At 53.8% G+C, this 13575-nt stretch overlaps 1 protein-coding gene across 2 annotated transcripts; it reads left to right on the top strand.

Annotated features, from left to right (window-relative positions):
• Positions 1–1191: 1191 nt before the first annotated feature.
• TMIGD2 (transmembrane and immunoglobulin domain containing 2) lies at positions 1192–13548 on the top strand. 2 transcript variants are annotated; one of them, XM_001138228.6, is made up of 5 exons: positions 1192–1943; positions 5940–6299; positions 9487–9528; positions 9623–9736; positions 11417–13548. In XM_001138228.6, the coding sequence occupies exons 1-5, from the start codon at positions 1898–1900 to the stop codon at positions 11701–11703; spliced, it is 849 nt and encodes a 282-aa protein (XP_001138228.3). In that variant the 5' UTR covers positions 1192–1897; the 3' UTR covers positions 11704–13548. The 2 variants fall into 2 exon arrangements, with proteins under 2 accessions (XP_001138228.3, XP_009432668.2); XM_009434393.5 differs by having other exon boundaries at positions 1195–1943; positions 9623–9724.
• Positions 13549–13575: the final 27 nt, after the last annotated feature.

Here is a 13575-nt window from a genome sequence, read left to right as displayed (position 1 = left end):
TTTCCATTTGTCCCTATGTCACAACTGAACTCCTATACACCCCACAAAGCCCCAGGCTCCAACAGCTCCTCCAGAAGTCTCCGTGCCAGCCCAGGTGCGGAAGCTAAGAATGTCTGGGTCCAGCTTTGGAAGGACCTGGAGCCTAATCTATCCAGGGTCCCTCAGCAGACGGTGGGGGGAAGGGTGGAGCTTCAGAATGTTCTGGGGAGGGGAAGGAGTGCGTAGGGGAGGCTGGGCGGGTGTATGTGTCTGCAGGGGAGGTGCAGGCATAGCCACCGCAGAACCTCCCTGTGGTGGAGGGGAACGCTGTGTATGATGCAGGCCTTCTAGGTCCGAGTGAGAAAGGAGGTCACTCTGCAGTTGGGTCTGAGACATTGAGGTCTGTGGGTTCGCCACCTCCTCCCAGAAGGCACTACAGAATCAGGGGTGAGGGGTGCAGGGCTGGGAGGAACTCGAGAGCCCATGAACCTCCTCCACGGGACCCCCAAGCAGCTCATGTAATAGGACCCAAAGTTATCAACAGAAACCTATTTCTCTGAACCTCAAAGGAAGATTTTTTAAATTATTATTATTATTTTTTTTTAGAGACGGACTCACTCTGTTGCCCAGGCTGGAGTAACGGGGCGCAATCATGGCTTACTGCAGCCTCCAACTCCTGGGCTCAAGCGGTTCTCCTGCCTCAGCCTCCCGAGTGGCTGGGACTATAGGCATGCACCATCACCCTGGGTTGGTTTTGTATCTTTTTTTTTTTTTTTTTTTTTTTGAGACACAGTCTCACTCTGTCGCCCAGGCTGGAGTGCAGTGGCAGGATCTTGGCTCCCTGTAATCTCCATCTCCCCAGTTCTGGCGATTCTCCTGCCTCAACCCCACTGAGTAGCTGGGACTACAGGCGCCCACCACTAGGCCCAGCTAATTTTTGTATTTTTAGTAGAGACCGGGTTTTGCCATGTTGGCTAGGCTGGTCTTGAACTCCTGACCTCAGGTGATCCACCCGCCTTGGCCTCCCAAAGTGCTGGGATTACAGGCCTGGGCCACCATGCCCAGCCTGTATCTTTTTTTTTTTTTTTTTTTTTTTAAATAGAGATTGGATCTCGCTGTGTTACCCAGGCTGATCTCAAACTCGGCTCAAGTGATCCTCCCACGTCAGCCTCACAAAGTGCTGGGATTACAGGTGTGAGCTACAGCGCCCAGCAAAAGAAAGACATTTTGGGAGCAAAATAATTGAGGCAGGGACCCTGTCATTTAACTCACCGCTCAGGCCTATGTCGCCTGCCCCTCCCCCACGGAGCCACCTGCTCTCGCACTGTGTCTTCCTGTACCTAGATGTGTTTATGTAGAGCCTTCCAGAAAGCTCACAGGGGTGGATTCCTCCCACTCACTTGCATACACTGCCTTTCTTTTCTTTTTTTCTGAGACGGAGTTTCACTCTTGTCGCCCAGGCTGGAGTGCAGTGGCGTGATCTTGGCTCACTGCAACCTCCGCCTCCCGGGTTTAAGCCATTCTCCTGCCTCAGCCTCCCAAGTAGCTGGGATTATAGGCGCCCATCACCATGTCCAGCTAATTTCTGTATTTTTAGTAGAAATTAGTAGGGGTTTCATCATGTTGGCCAAGCTGGTCTCGAACTCCTGACCTCAGGTGATCCACCTGCCTCGGCCTCCCAAAGTGCTGGGATTACAGACATGAGCCATGTTGCCTGGTCTGTACACTGCCTTTCAGATAGAAAATGCATTGGGGAAACTGAGGCACGAGGTGGCAGGAAGTGGAGCCCCCAGCAGCCTGGAACACCGGACGTCTGTTGTCTGGCCCTGGGTGTTGCATCTGCTTCTGCAGCGGGAGGCGGAGATTGTGGCAGGAAGTCTGTTAACTGGGAGGGGGAGAGGGGGGTGATGGGCCAGGAATGGGGTCCCCGGGCATGGTGCTGGGCCTCCTGGTGCAGATCTGGGGTGAGTATCTGGGCCTCCCTCCCCTCTGAACCCCACACTTGCTGTCATCCCCAGCTGCCTGCCCCCAGCTCAGGGCCCCTCTAAACTTCAGTCTCTCTACTGTCACATAAGGCCCATCTCCCTCCGAGACTCAGAACGTGATGGGGGCTGGAGGATTAAGGAAGGATCCTCTGAGGGCCCCTAGGATACAATCTAAACCTTGCCCTACATACCAGCCTGGCCTGGCCTCTCTCATCTCCACCCTCCGCAATGCCTTTGCTCCCTCCCTCTTGCTCTAGCCTGGGGACTTTTCTTTCTCTGTTTCCCCAATGGGAAGGCTGGATCTGGCCTTCGAGCCTTTGCACCTGCTGTTCCAGCTGCCTAATACCCTTCTCCAGATCTCATGTCTCTACCCTCCTCTGCAATTGCATCTCAAATGCCAGGAACTTCACATAACCTCAACTTCTCCGGGGGTCTAACAGACAAGTGAGACTTCTCACAGCTAAAAGCAAACTTTCTACTCCGGCAGCAGCTCCCTCTGTGTTTCCAATTAAGGACAAAGGCTGCTGCCCTTCACACATTTCCTGGGGCGAAAACCTCCATTCCTCTTTCCCTCTCCTCCGATTCCAGCCGCTTGCACTTTTTTGTTGTTCATTTGTGTTTTTTTGTTTGTTTGTTTGTTTGTTTTGTTTTGTTTTGAGAAGGAGTCTTGCTCTGTCACCCAGGCTTGAGTGCAGTGACGCGATCTCGGTTGACTGCAACCTCTGCCTCCCAGGTTCAAGAGATTCTCCTGCCTCAGGCTCCCGAGTAGCTGGGACTACAGGCGCGCGCCACTGCACCTGGCTATTTTTTTTTGTATTTTTAGTAGAGACGGGGTTTCGCCATCTCGGCCAGGTGGGTCTCGAACTCCTGACCTCATGATCCACCCACCTTGGCCTCCCAAAGTGCTGGGATTACAGGCGTGAGCCACCGTGCCCAGCCGTTTTTGTTTTTTAGAGATGGGTCTCACTATGTTGCCCAGGCTGGTCTTGAACTCCTGGCCTCAAGCAATTACCCAGTCTTGGCCACCCAAAGTGCTGGGATAACAGGCAAGAGCCACCACACCCAACCAAGGTCTTTTTATTAAAACTTAAATTGGAGACTGAGGCAGGTGGATCACTTGAGGTCAGGAGTTCCAGACCAGCCTAGCCATGTTGGTGAAACCCCATCTCTACCAAAAATACAAAAATTAGCTGGGCGTGGTAGCGAGTGCCTGTAGTCTCAGCTACTCAAGAGGCTGAGCCACAAGAATCACTTGAACCTGGGAGGCAGAGGTTGCAACGAGCCGAGATCACACCACTGCACTCCCACCTGGGCAACAGAGTGAGACCCCATCTCAAAACAAAACCAAAAACAAAAACAAAAACTTCAATTGGACTATTTCTTCCCTGCTTTCTGATTTTCCATCACACTTACATTAAAACATAAACTGCTTAACTTCCTTCACCTCCCCACACCACCCCAAGGCTCACAGGCCCTGCCCAACCCTTCCTCCCTCTCTCCCTGTCCTCACTCTGCTCCAGCCACACGGGCCTCCTCGCTGTTCCTCCAACACGCCAGGCACAGTCCTGCCCCAGGGCCTTTGCATGGGCTGTGCACTGCCTGGAATGCTCTTACCCCCCAATACCTTCCTTCTCACACTGGTTATGCCTTTCCATTAAGGTCAGGCTGAGCACAGTGGCATGTACTTGTAACACCAGTAATTTGGGAGGCTGAGGTGCGAGGATCACATGAGCCCAGGAATGTTTTGTTTTGTTTTTTATTTTGAGACACAGTCTCGCTCTGTCGCCAGGCTGGAGTGCAGTGGCGCGATCTCAGCTCACTGCAACCTCCGCCTCCCGGGTTCAAGTGATTCTCCCGCCTCAGCCTCCCAAGTAGCTGGGACTACGGGTACATGCCACCACACCCAGCTAATTTTTGTATTTTTAGTAGAGACGGGGTTTCACCATGTTGGGCAGGATGGTCTTGATCTCCTGACCTCGTGATCCGCCCGCCTCGGCCTCCCAAAGTGCTGGGATTATAGGCGTGAGCCACTGCACTCGGCCTTGTTTTGTTTTGTTTGAGACAGAGCCTCGCTCTGTCACCCAGGCTGGAGTGCAGTGGCACGATCTCAGGTCACTGCAACCTCCGCCTCCCGGGTTCAAGCGATTCTCCTGCCTCAGCCTCCCAAGTAGCTGGGATTACAGGCACCCGCCACCATGCCCAGCTAATTTTTGTAGTTTAAGTAGAGACAGGGTTTCACCATGTTGGCCAGGCTGGTCTTGAACTCCTGACCTCAGGTGATCCACCCGCCTCGGCCTCCCAAAGTGCTGGGATTACAGGCGTGAGCCACTGCACCCAGCCCATGAACCCAGGAGGTTGATCCTGCAGTGAGCTATGAAGGTGCCACTGCACTCCAGACTGGGCAATAGAATGAGATGGAGTCTTTTTTTCTTTGCTATGGAGTCTCGCTCTGTTGCCCAAGCTAGAGTGCAGTGGCAGGGTCTCAGCTCACTGCAACCTCTGCCTCTCGGATTCAAGTGATTCTCCTGCCTCAGCCTCCCATGTAGCTGGGATTCCAGGAGCCCGCCACCACAGTGGCTAATTTTTGTATTTTTAGTAGAGATGGAGTTTCACCACGTTGGCCAGACGGGTCTCGAACTCCTGACCTCAGGTGATCCACCGGCCTCGACTTCCCAAAGTACAGGGATTATAGGCATGAGTCACAGCACCCAGCCCATGAGCCCAAGAGGCTGAGGCTGCAATGAGCTTTGATGGTGCCACTGAGCTCCAGACTGGGCAACAGAGTGAGATGGAGTCTTTTTTTCTTATATATGGAGTCTGACTCTGTTGCCCAGGCTAGAGTGCAGTGGCGTGGTCTTAAGAAAAAAAAAAAGGCCGGTCACAGTGGCTCACATCTACAATCCCAGCACTTTGGGAGGCGTTAGGGGGGAGGATCACTTGAGCCCAGGAATTCAACACCAGCCTGGGCAACACAGTGAGACCCCAATCTCTACAAAACCAAAAAAATTAGCCAGGCATAGTGGTTACATGCCTGTAGTCCCAGCTACTTGGGAGGCTGAGGTAGGAGGATCACTTTAGCCCAGGAGTTCAGGGCTGCCGTGAGCTGTGATGGTGCCACTGCACTCCAGCCTGGACTATAGAGCCAGACCCCAACTCAAAAAAAAATAAAAAAAATAAAAAATCACCACCTCAAGGAGGCCTTCCCTGATTACTCTCAAGGAATAGATGCTCCCTGACCTCACTGGTGTCTGCTGAGGCCACTGCCATTCCTTTCCCCCATTGCAGTTCTCATTTCACGACTTCCTGTGTCTCTCTTGCCCTAGATTGTCAGCTTCTGAAGGGCAGGGATTTTCATCTGTTTTGGTCATGCCTGTGTCTGTGTTCCCCACACCCAGCATAGGGCCTGGCACATACTAGGCGGTATTTGTGTAGCTGAGTACTGGAGACTATCTCAGAATTCCACAAGCTCTGAGCGACTTATACCCATCTTACAGATGGGGTTGTTGAGCCTCAGCAAGACATGACCTTCCAAAGGTCATACAGACAGTGAGGTTCTTTGTTTTTTTTTTAATGTTAAATTTTTAGAGACAGGGTGTTGCTTTGTCACCCAGGCTGGAGTGCAGTGGTGTAATCATAGCTCACCGCAGCCTCGAACGCCTGGGCTCAAGCGATCCCTTCACTTAGTCTCTTAAATAGCTGGGCCCACAGGTGCATGCCACCATACCCAGCTACTTTTTAAATATTTATTGTAGAGATGAGGTCTTGCTATGTTCCCAGGCTGGTCTGGAACTCCTGGGCTCAAGCAATCCTCCCACCTCGCGCTTCCAAAGTGCTGGGACTACAGGCGTGAGCCACTGCACCCGGCTTAGACAAGTGAGGTTTCAAACCCAGACTGCGGGCTCACTAGGGGAGTGAGTCACACAGCCTCACATGCACACAGTCAGAAAGGTCGCCTCTACCTCTTCTGTCCTCCAGCCCTGCAAGAAGCCTCAAGCCTGAGCGTGCAGCAGGGGCCCAACTTGCTGCAGGTGAGGCAGGGCAGTCAGGCGACCCTGGTCTGCCAGGTGGACCAGGCCCCAGCCTGGGAACGGCTCCGTGTTAAGTGGACAAAGGATGGGGCCATCCTGTGTCAACCGTACATCACCAACGGCAGCCTCAGCCTGGGGGTCTGCGGGCCCCAGGGACGGCTCTCCTGGCAGGCACCCAGCCATCTCACCCTGCAGCTGGACCCTGTGAACCTCAACCACAGCGGGGCGTACGTGTGCTGGGCGGCCGTAGAGATTCCTGAGTTGGAGGAGGCTGAGAGCAACATAACAAGGCTCTTTGTGGACCCAGGTACGGAGCCAGCGGGGAGAGGGAGGGGCGGTGGGGAGGATCCTAGAATCTTAAGACTTTTGAGTCTCAAACTCCTAGAAACAAAAAACTCTAAATTCTTCATATCAAACTTTTTTTTTTTTTTTTTTTAAGAGACAGAGTCTTGCTCTGTCGTCCAGGCCTTGGAGTGCAGTGGCGCGATCTCGGCTCACTGCAACCTCCGCCTCCTAGGTTCAAGTGATTCTCCCGCCTCAGCCTCCCAAGTAGCTGGGATTACAGGCACGTGCCAGCACGCCCAGCTAATTTTTGTATTTTTAGTAGAGACGAGGTTTCACCATGTTGGCCAGGATAGTCTCGATCTCTTGACCTCGTGATCTGCCTGCCTCAGCCTCCCAAAGTACTGGGATTACAGGCCTGAGCCACCATGCCCGGCCCATAATCCAAGAATTTTAGGATACAAAATTGAAAGTCATCAGCCAGGCATAGTGGCTGATGCTTGTAATCCCAGCATTTTGGGAGGCTAAGGCAAGAGGATCACCTGAGCCCAGGAGCTGGAGGCTGCAGTGAGCTATGAGTGCACCACTGCACTCCAGCCTGGGCGACAGAGCGAGACCCTGTCTCTAAATAAAATAAAGCCATCAGCTGGGCGCGGTAGCTCATCCCTGTAATCCTAGCACTTTGGAAGGCCAAGGTGGGTGGATCACCTGAGGTCAAGGGTTCGAGACCAGCCTGGCCAACATGATGAAAACCCCCTCTCTACTAAAAATACAAAAAGTAGCTGGGCATGGTGGTGTGAGCCTGTAATTCCAGCTACTCAGGAGGCTGAGGCAGGAGAATCCGGGAGGGGGAGGTTGCAGTGAGCTCAGATTGTACCACTGCACTCCAGCCTGGGCTACAGAGCAAGACTCCGTCTCAAAAAAAAAAAAAAAAAAAAAAAAAAAAAAAAGCCACAGACTCTCAAAGTTGGAAGAAACCCTCCAGATAGCTTTCCAGGTCAGCAACGCCAGCTGCCTCACTTTACAGATGAGCCAGGTGAACCAGAGAGGGCCAAGACATGTCTAGCGTTATGTACCAGGCAGGGGTGCACCCTATGCACTGTCCCCTTTACCATGTCCCCCACTTATGGACCCATCCTGGGCAGAATCGGGAAACCCAAGGGGATGCAGGCTTTGCCTCCTGCTCTGTGAGAGGTGCCTGTGGGCCCCAGGCCTCTGTCCAGCCCCCTCTGGCAGAATGAAGCACCCAGCTCTCAGCCCCTAGAGATGCCTGTTCCTCTCCAGCTGGTGGGACCAGCCTGCTGGCGGGGACACGTGCCTGCCTCAAGGGAGGGGTGTGTTATGGCTGTGTCACCCACCTCTCCCCACCCCTCCGATGTCAATGGGGCCAATTAGCAATTAGAGGAGGCGGGGTGGTGGAGGCGCCAGGCTGTGCGTTGGCAGCTGTGAGAGAGCAGGGAGTGGGCGCGGGTCCAACCCCACACAGCTGGCTTCCCCACACCCCACCAATCCTGAACAGCAGCTTGGCAGCCCCCAGGGATCCCCTGCCAACCTCAGAGGCTGCAAAAGAAGGGGGTTGGGGTGCTGGACCTTATCTTAATTGCGGCATTCACAGCCTTTAGCTGGGGTTCCTGTAAATTATACAACCTGGATTCAATCCTCTGTTTCATTTACTTGCTGTGTGACCTTGAGCAAGTGACTTGACCTCTCTGTGCCAGTTCCCTCTGCTGTCAAAATACAGTGAATAGTTTTTCCTCATCAGGTCGGGTGACTTTAGAGCAGTTATAGCCAATGTGCTTGCTATAATCCAAGTGCAGTGGCTCACGCCTGATATCCCAGCACTTTGGGAGGCCACGGTGGGAGGATTGTTTGAGGCCAGGAGGTCGAGACCAGCTTGGCCAACACAGCAAGACCTCATCTCTACAAGAAATTCTAAAATTAGCCAGGCATGGTGGCATATACCCATAGTCCCAGCTACTTGAGAGGTTGAGGCGGGAGGATCACTTGAGCCCAGGAGTTGGAGACTGCAGTGAGCTACGATCACGCCACTGCACTCCAGCTTGGGTGACACAGAGCGACCCTGTCTCCAGAAAAACAAACAACAACAACAAAACAATGCTTAGCACAGGGCCTGAGACATAGTAAGTTCTCAAGGAACTTCAGCGTTAGGACCTCCGAGCTGAGGTGAGACAGGGCTTTGTCCAAAGCTGGTTCCTGCTGCCGCCTGGGTAGGGGACCCTAGGCAAGTGACTTAGGCTCTCTGAGCCTCGGTTTCCCCGTCTATAAAATGGGCGTGGCATGGAGTAGAGGCTCAAACAAAAACAAAAACAACCAAACAGGATCTGGAGAGTGATAGATCCCAGGATAAAGATGGCGGGGCTCATGATGACAAATCCCAGTTGGCAGTTTTTCCACAATGTCCCAACAAGACAGGGACGATGAGCCTCATTTTTCTTTTTTTTTTTCGAGACAGAGTCTCGCTCTGTCGCCCAGGCTGGAGTGCAGTGGCTCGATCTTGGCTCACTGCAAGCTCCGCCTCCCGGGTTTACACCATTCTCCTGCCTCAGCCTCCCGAGTAGCTGGGACTACAGGTGCCCACCACCATGGCCGGCTAATTTTTTGTATTTTTAGTAGAGACGGGGTTTCACTGTGTTAGCCAGGATGGTCTCGATCGCCTGACCTTGTGATCCGCCTGCCTCGGTCTCCCAAAGTACTAAGATTACAGGTGTGAGCCACTGTGCCTGGCCTTCTTTCTTTTTTTTTTTTTTTGAGACAGAGTCTTGCTCTGTCACCCAGGCTGGAGTGTAGTGACACGATCTCGGCTCACTGCAACCTCCCCCTCCTGGATTCAAGCGATTCTCCTGCCTCAGCCTCCTGAGTAGCTGGGATTACAGGCGCCACCACCATGCCTGGCTAATTTTTATATTTTTTGTAGAGATGGGGTTTCACCATGTTGGCCAGGCTGGTCTCGAACTCCTGACCTCGAGTGATCCTCCTGCCTCAGCCTCCCAGAGTGCTCGGATTACAGGCCTGAGCCACCGCGTCCTGCTGAGCCTCATTTTTCAGAAGAAGAAACAGAGGTTCAGAGTGAACACTTGCCCAAATCCACAAAGCCTGGCAGGAGGAGGAACACTTAGGTCCCCCCAAGTGAGCTCTGTCCTTGGAGGGTGGAGAAGCCTGGCACCCCCGTGACATAGATTTCTTCTCTGCAGATGACCCCACACAGAACAGAAACCGGATCACAAGCTTCCCAGGTGAGCCCTGCCCTGTGTTCCTCCCCCAGTGTCTTCCACCCCCATCACCACCCCTTCCCCTCCTGATTAGACCATCTCTTCTCCCCCCACCCAGGATTCCTCTTCGTGCTGCTGGGGGTGGGAAGCGGGGCTGTGGCCGCGATCGTGTTGGGTGCCTGGTTCTGGGGCCGCCGCAGCTGCCAGCAAAGGGACTCAGGTAACAGCCCAGGTAAGGGAGGGTGGGGCGGAGGAAGTGGGAACTGCAGCTGCTTGACAAAGACCCACTGCATCTGTGCTCCCGCCTGGGGGAAGGATGGAGGAGGGATGAAGGGAGGAGAAGCCTGGCTCCTATATCCTATGCTCATGTTTTTCAGAAATAGAGACAAAGCCCCTAGCCTGTGCAACCTAGCAAGATCCCATCTCTACAAAAAAATTAAAAATTGCTGGGCGCGGTGGCTCATGCCTGTAATCCCAGCACTTTGGGAGGCCGAGGTGGGCGAATCACCTGAGGTCAGCCTGGACAATATGGTGAAACCTTGTATCCACTAAAAATACAAAAAATTAGCTAGGTGTGGTGGCAGACGCCTGTAATACCAGCTACTTGGGAGGCTGAGGCAGGAGAATTGCTTGAACCCGGGAGGCAGAGGTTGCAGTGAGCCAAGATCGCGCCACTGAACTCTAGCCTGGGTGACAAAGCAAGACGCAGTCTCAAAAAAAAAAAAAAAAATTAAAAATTAGGCTGTGCATGGTGTCTCATGCCTGTCATCCCAGCACTTTGGGAGGTTGAGGCAGGTGGATCACTTGAGGTCAGGAGTTTGAGACCAGCCAGGGCAACATGGTAAAACCCAGTCTCTACTAAAAATACAAAAATTACCCAGGCGTGGTGGCCTGTGCCTGTAGTCCCAGCTGCTTGGGAGGTTGAGGCAGGAGAATCACTGGAACCCAGGAGGCAGAGATTGCAGTGAGCCCAGACTGCCTCACTACACTCCAGCCTGGGCGACACAGCCAGACTCCATCTCAACAACAACAAAAAAATTAGCCAGGCTTGGTGGCACACGCCTGTGGTCCCAGCTACTTGGGAGGCTGAGGTGTGAGGATTGCTTGAACCTGGGAGGCGGAGGCTGCAGTGAGCTATAGTTTCCCCACTGTACTCCAGCCTGGGTGACAGAGAGAGACCCTGTCTCAAAAAACAAACAAACAAACAAACAAAAAGACAGTTTGAAATTAAAAAAAAAAATCGGCTGGGTGCAGTGGCTCATGCATGTAATCCCAGCATTTTGGGAGGCCATGGCGGGCGAATCACGAGGTCAGGAGTTCGAGACCAGCCTGGCCAACGTGGTGAAACCCCATCTCTGCTAAAAATACAAAAAATTAGCCAGACGTAGTAGCGGGGGCTTGTAATCCCAGCTACTAGGGAGACTGAGGCAGGAGAATCACTTGAACCTGGGAGGTGGAGACTGCAGTGAGCTGAGATCACACCACTACTACACTCCAGCCCAGGTGACAGAGTAAGACTGTCTCAAAAAAAAAAAAAAAAAAGGCCAGGCGCGGTGGCTCACGCCTGTAATCCCAGCACTTTGGGAGGCCGAGGCGGGTGGATCACAAGGTCAGGAGATCAAGACCATCCTGGCTAACAGTGAAACCCCGTCTCTACTAAAAATACAAAAAATTAGCCAGGCATGGTGGCGGGAGCCTGTAGTCCCAGCTACTCGGGAGGCTGAGGCAGGAGAATGGCGTGAACCCAGGAGGCGAAGCTTGCAGTGAGCCGAGATTGCGCCACTGCACTCCAGCCTGGGCGACAGAGTGAGACTCCATCTCACTGAAAAAAAAAAAAGAGATCCCCCAGAGGTCAGCTGGAGAGGGCTGGGCTCTCTTAAGTGACCCTCTTGGTCTGTGTCATCCATCCTAGGAAATGCATTCTACAGCAACGTCCTATACCGGCCCCGGGGGGCCCCAAAGAAGAGTGAGGACTGCTCTGGAGAGGGGAAGGACCAGAGGGGCCAGAGCATTTATTCAACCTCCTTCCCGCAACCGGCCACCCGCCAGCCGCACCTGGCGCCAAGACCCTGCCCCAGCCCGAGACCCTGCCCCAGCCCCAGGCCCGGCCACCCCGTCTCTATGGTCAGGGTCTCTCCTAGACCAAGCCCCACCCAGCAGCCGAGGCCAAAAGGGTTCCCCAAAGTGGGAGAGGAGTAAGAGATCCCAGGAGACCTCAACAGGACCCCACCCATAGGTACACACAAAAAAGGGGGGATGGAGGCCAGGCACGGTGGCTCACGCCTGTAATCCCAGCAGTTTGGGAAGCCGAGGCGGGTGGAACACTTGAGGTCAGGGGTTTGAGACCAGCCTGGCTTGAACCTGGGAGGCGGAGGTTGCAGTGAGCCGAGATTGCGCCACTGCACTCCAGCCTGGGCGACAGAGTGAGACTCCGTCTCAAAAAAAAAAAAAAAAAAAAAAAGAAGCAGGAGGATTGGGAGCCTGTCAGCCCCATCCTGAGACCCCGTCCTCATTTCTGTAATGATGGATCTCGCTCCCACTTTCCCCCAAGAACCTAATAAAGGCTTGTGAAGAAAAAGCAAAGCTGGTGTTTGTGGCGATTTGGGAGTGCTAAAAAGATCTGAAGAAATCGGGTGCGGTGGCTCACGCCTCTAATCCCAGCACTTTGGGAGGCTGCAGTGGGAGGATCACTTGAAGCCAGAAGTTTGAGACCAGCCTGGGCAATAGAGCAAGAAGACACCATTTCTACAGAAAATTTAAAAACAAGGCCAGACGCGGTGGCTTGCGCCTGTAATCCCAACACTTTGGGAGGCCGAGGTGGGCGGATCACCTGAGGTCAGGAGTTCGAGACCAGCCTGGCCAACATGGTGAAACCCCGTCTCTACAAAAAATACAAAATTTAGCTGGGCGTGATGGTGCAGCTGATGTCTGTGGTCTCAGATATTTGGGAGGCTGAGGGGGGAGGACCACTTCAGCCCTGGAGGTTGAGGTTGCAGTGAGCTGTAATTATGTCACTGCCCTCCAGCCTAGGTGGTAGAGTGAGACCCTGTCACATACACGCACCAAAAAGACTTAAGGGGTCATCTGGGGTCCCAGAGCTCTCAGGGGTGGCTGGAGAGGCCCACTGTGGCCGAGGGACTTTGTGGCAACTCAAAGCCCCCCTCCCACCTTATAAGGACAAATCCAAGGAGGAGGAAGTGGTACTCTGGCTTCCAAACAGTCCCCTGCCATGGAAGACCCCCCTGCAGCTGGCATCACCCCCAGGCAGGCCTGGAGGTGGGGAGAGGAAGGGGGAGGTCAGGGGATTCATGGTGTTTACCAGCCCCCCAGGTCTCCTGCCTGCCTGTCACCTTGAAGTGACACCAGCTAGGCCCAGCTCCCCTCCCCTACTTCTGCTGTTTCCATGGGGACAGATGTCCTTTCTGCAGATCAAGCCACTGCTGCCGGGAGGAGGGAGCGGGGCTGGCCCGAGAGCCTGGCCCCCCTCAGTTTCTCCATCTTTGTATCTGTCGGTTTCTATGGAGTGCGGTTTTTAATCTGCTCCACGACGCTCTGTCTCTTGCTGAGTTCTGGTCCCTCCCTATGGGAGATTCAGGTTCCAATCCCAACTCTGTCCCCAAAACAAAGTGCTGGGGATGTGCTTGGCCCTCAAGGCCTCGAGGGTTTTTTATGTTTGTTTGTTCTGAGACGGAGGCGTTTCACTCTTGTTCCCCAGACTGGAGTGTAATGGTGCGATCTCAGCCCACTGCAATCTCCGCCTCCTGGGTTCAAACGATTCTCCTGCCTCAGCCTCCCGAGTATCTGGGATTAGACGCATGCGCCACCACGCCCGGTTAATTTTGTATTTTTAGTAGAGACGGGGTTTCTCCGTGTTGGTCAGGGTGGTCTCGAACTCCCAACCTCAGGTGATCTGCCTGCCTCAACCTCCCAAAGTGCTGGGATGACAGGCGTGAGCCACCGTGCCCGGCCTCCTCCAGGGTTTCAATTACCCCATCATCCCCCTCTCCAGGGCTGCTTAGGGCTTTCCCGCTGGGAGTCAACGATCCCACTTCCCTCTGCAGCCCAGAAAGG

Source organism: Pan troglodytes, chromosome 20 (genome assembly GCF_028858775.2).
Source record: "Pan troglodytes isolate AG18354 chromosome 20, NHGRI_mPanTro3-v2.0_pri, whole genome shotgun sequence".
NCBI classification, from domain to species: Eukaryota; Metazoa; Chordata; class Mammalia; order Primates; family Hominidae; genus Pan; species Pan troglodytes.
This window is presented reverse-complemented; position numbering and strand designations above follow the sequence as displayed.

Bases quoted from the DNA above. Each gene is read 5' to 3' on its own strand.
- TMIGD2 (XM_001138228.6), top strand. From the start codon at position 1,898: ATGGGGTCCCCGGGCATGGTGCTGGGCCTCCTGGTGCAGATCTGGG. The intron at 1,944-5,939 runs GTGAGTATCTGG...TCTGTCCTCCAG, and splicing joins CCTCCTGGTGCAGATCTGGG to CCCTGCAAGAAGCCTCAAGC. The intron at 9,529-9,622 runs GTGAGCCCTGCC...CCCCCCACCCAG, and splicing joins CCGGATCACAAGCTTCCCAG to GATTCCTCTTCGTGCTGCTG.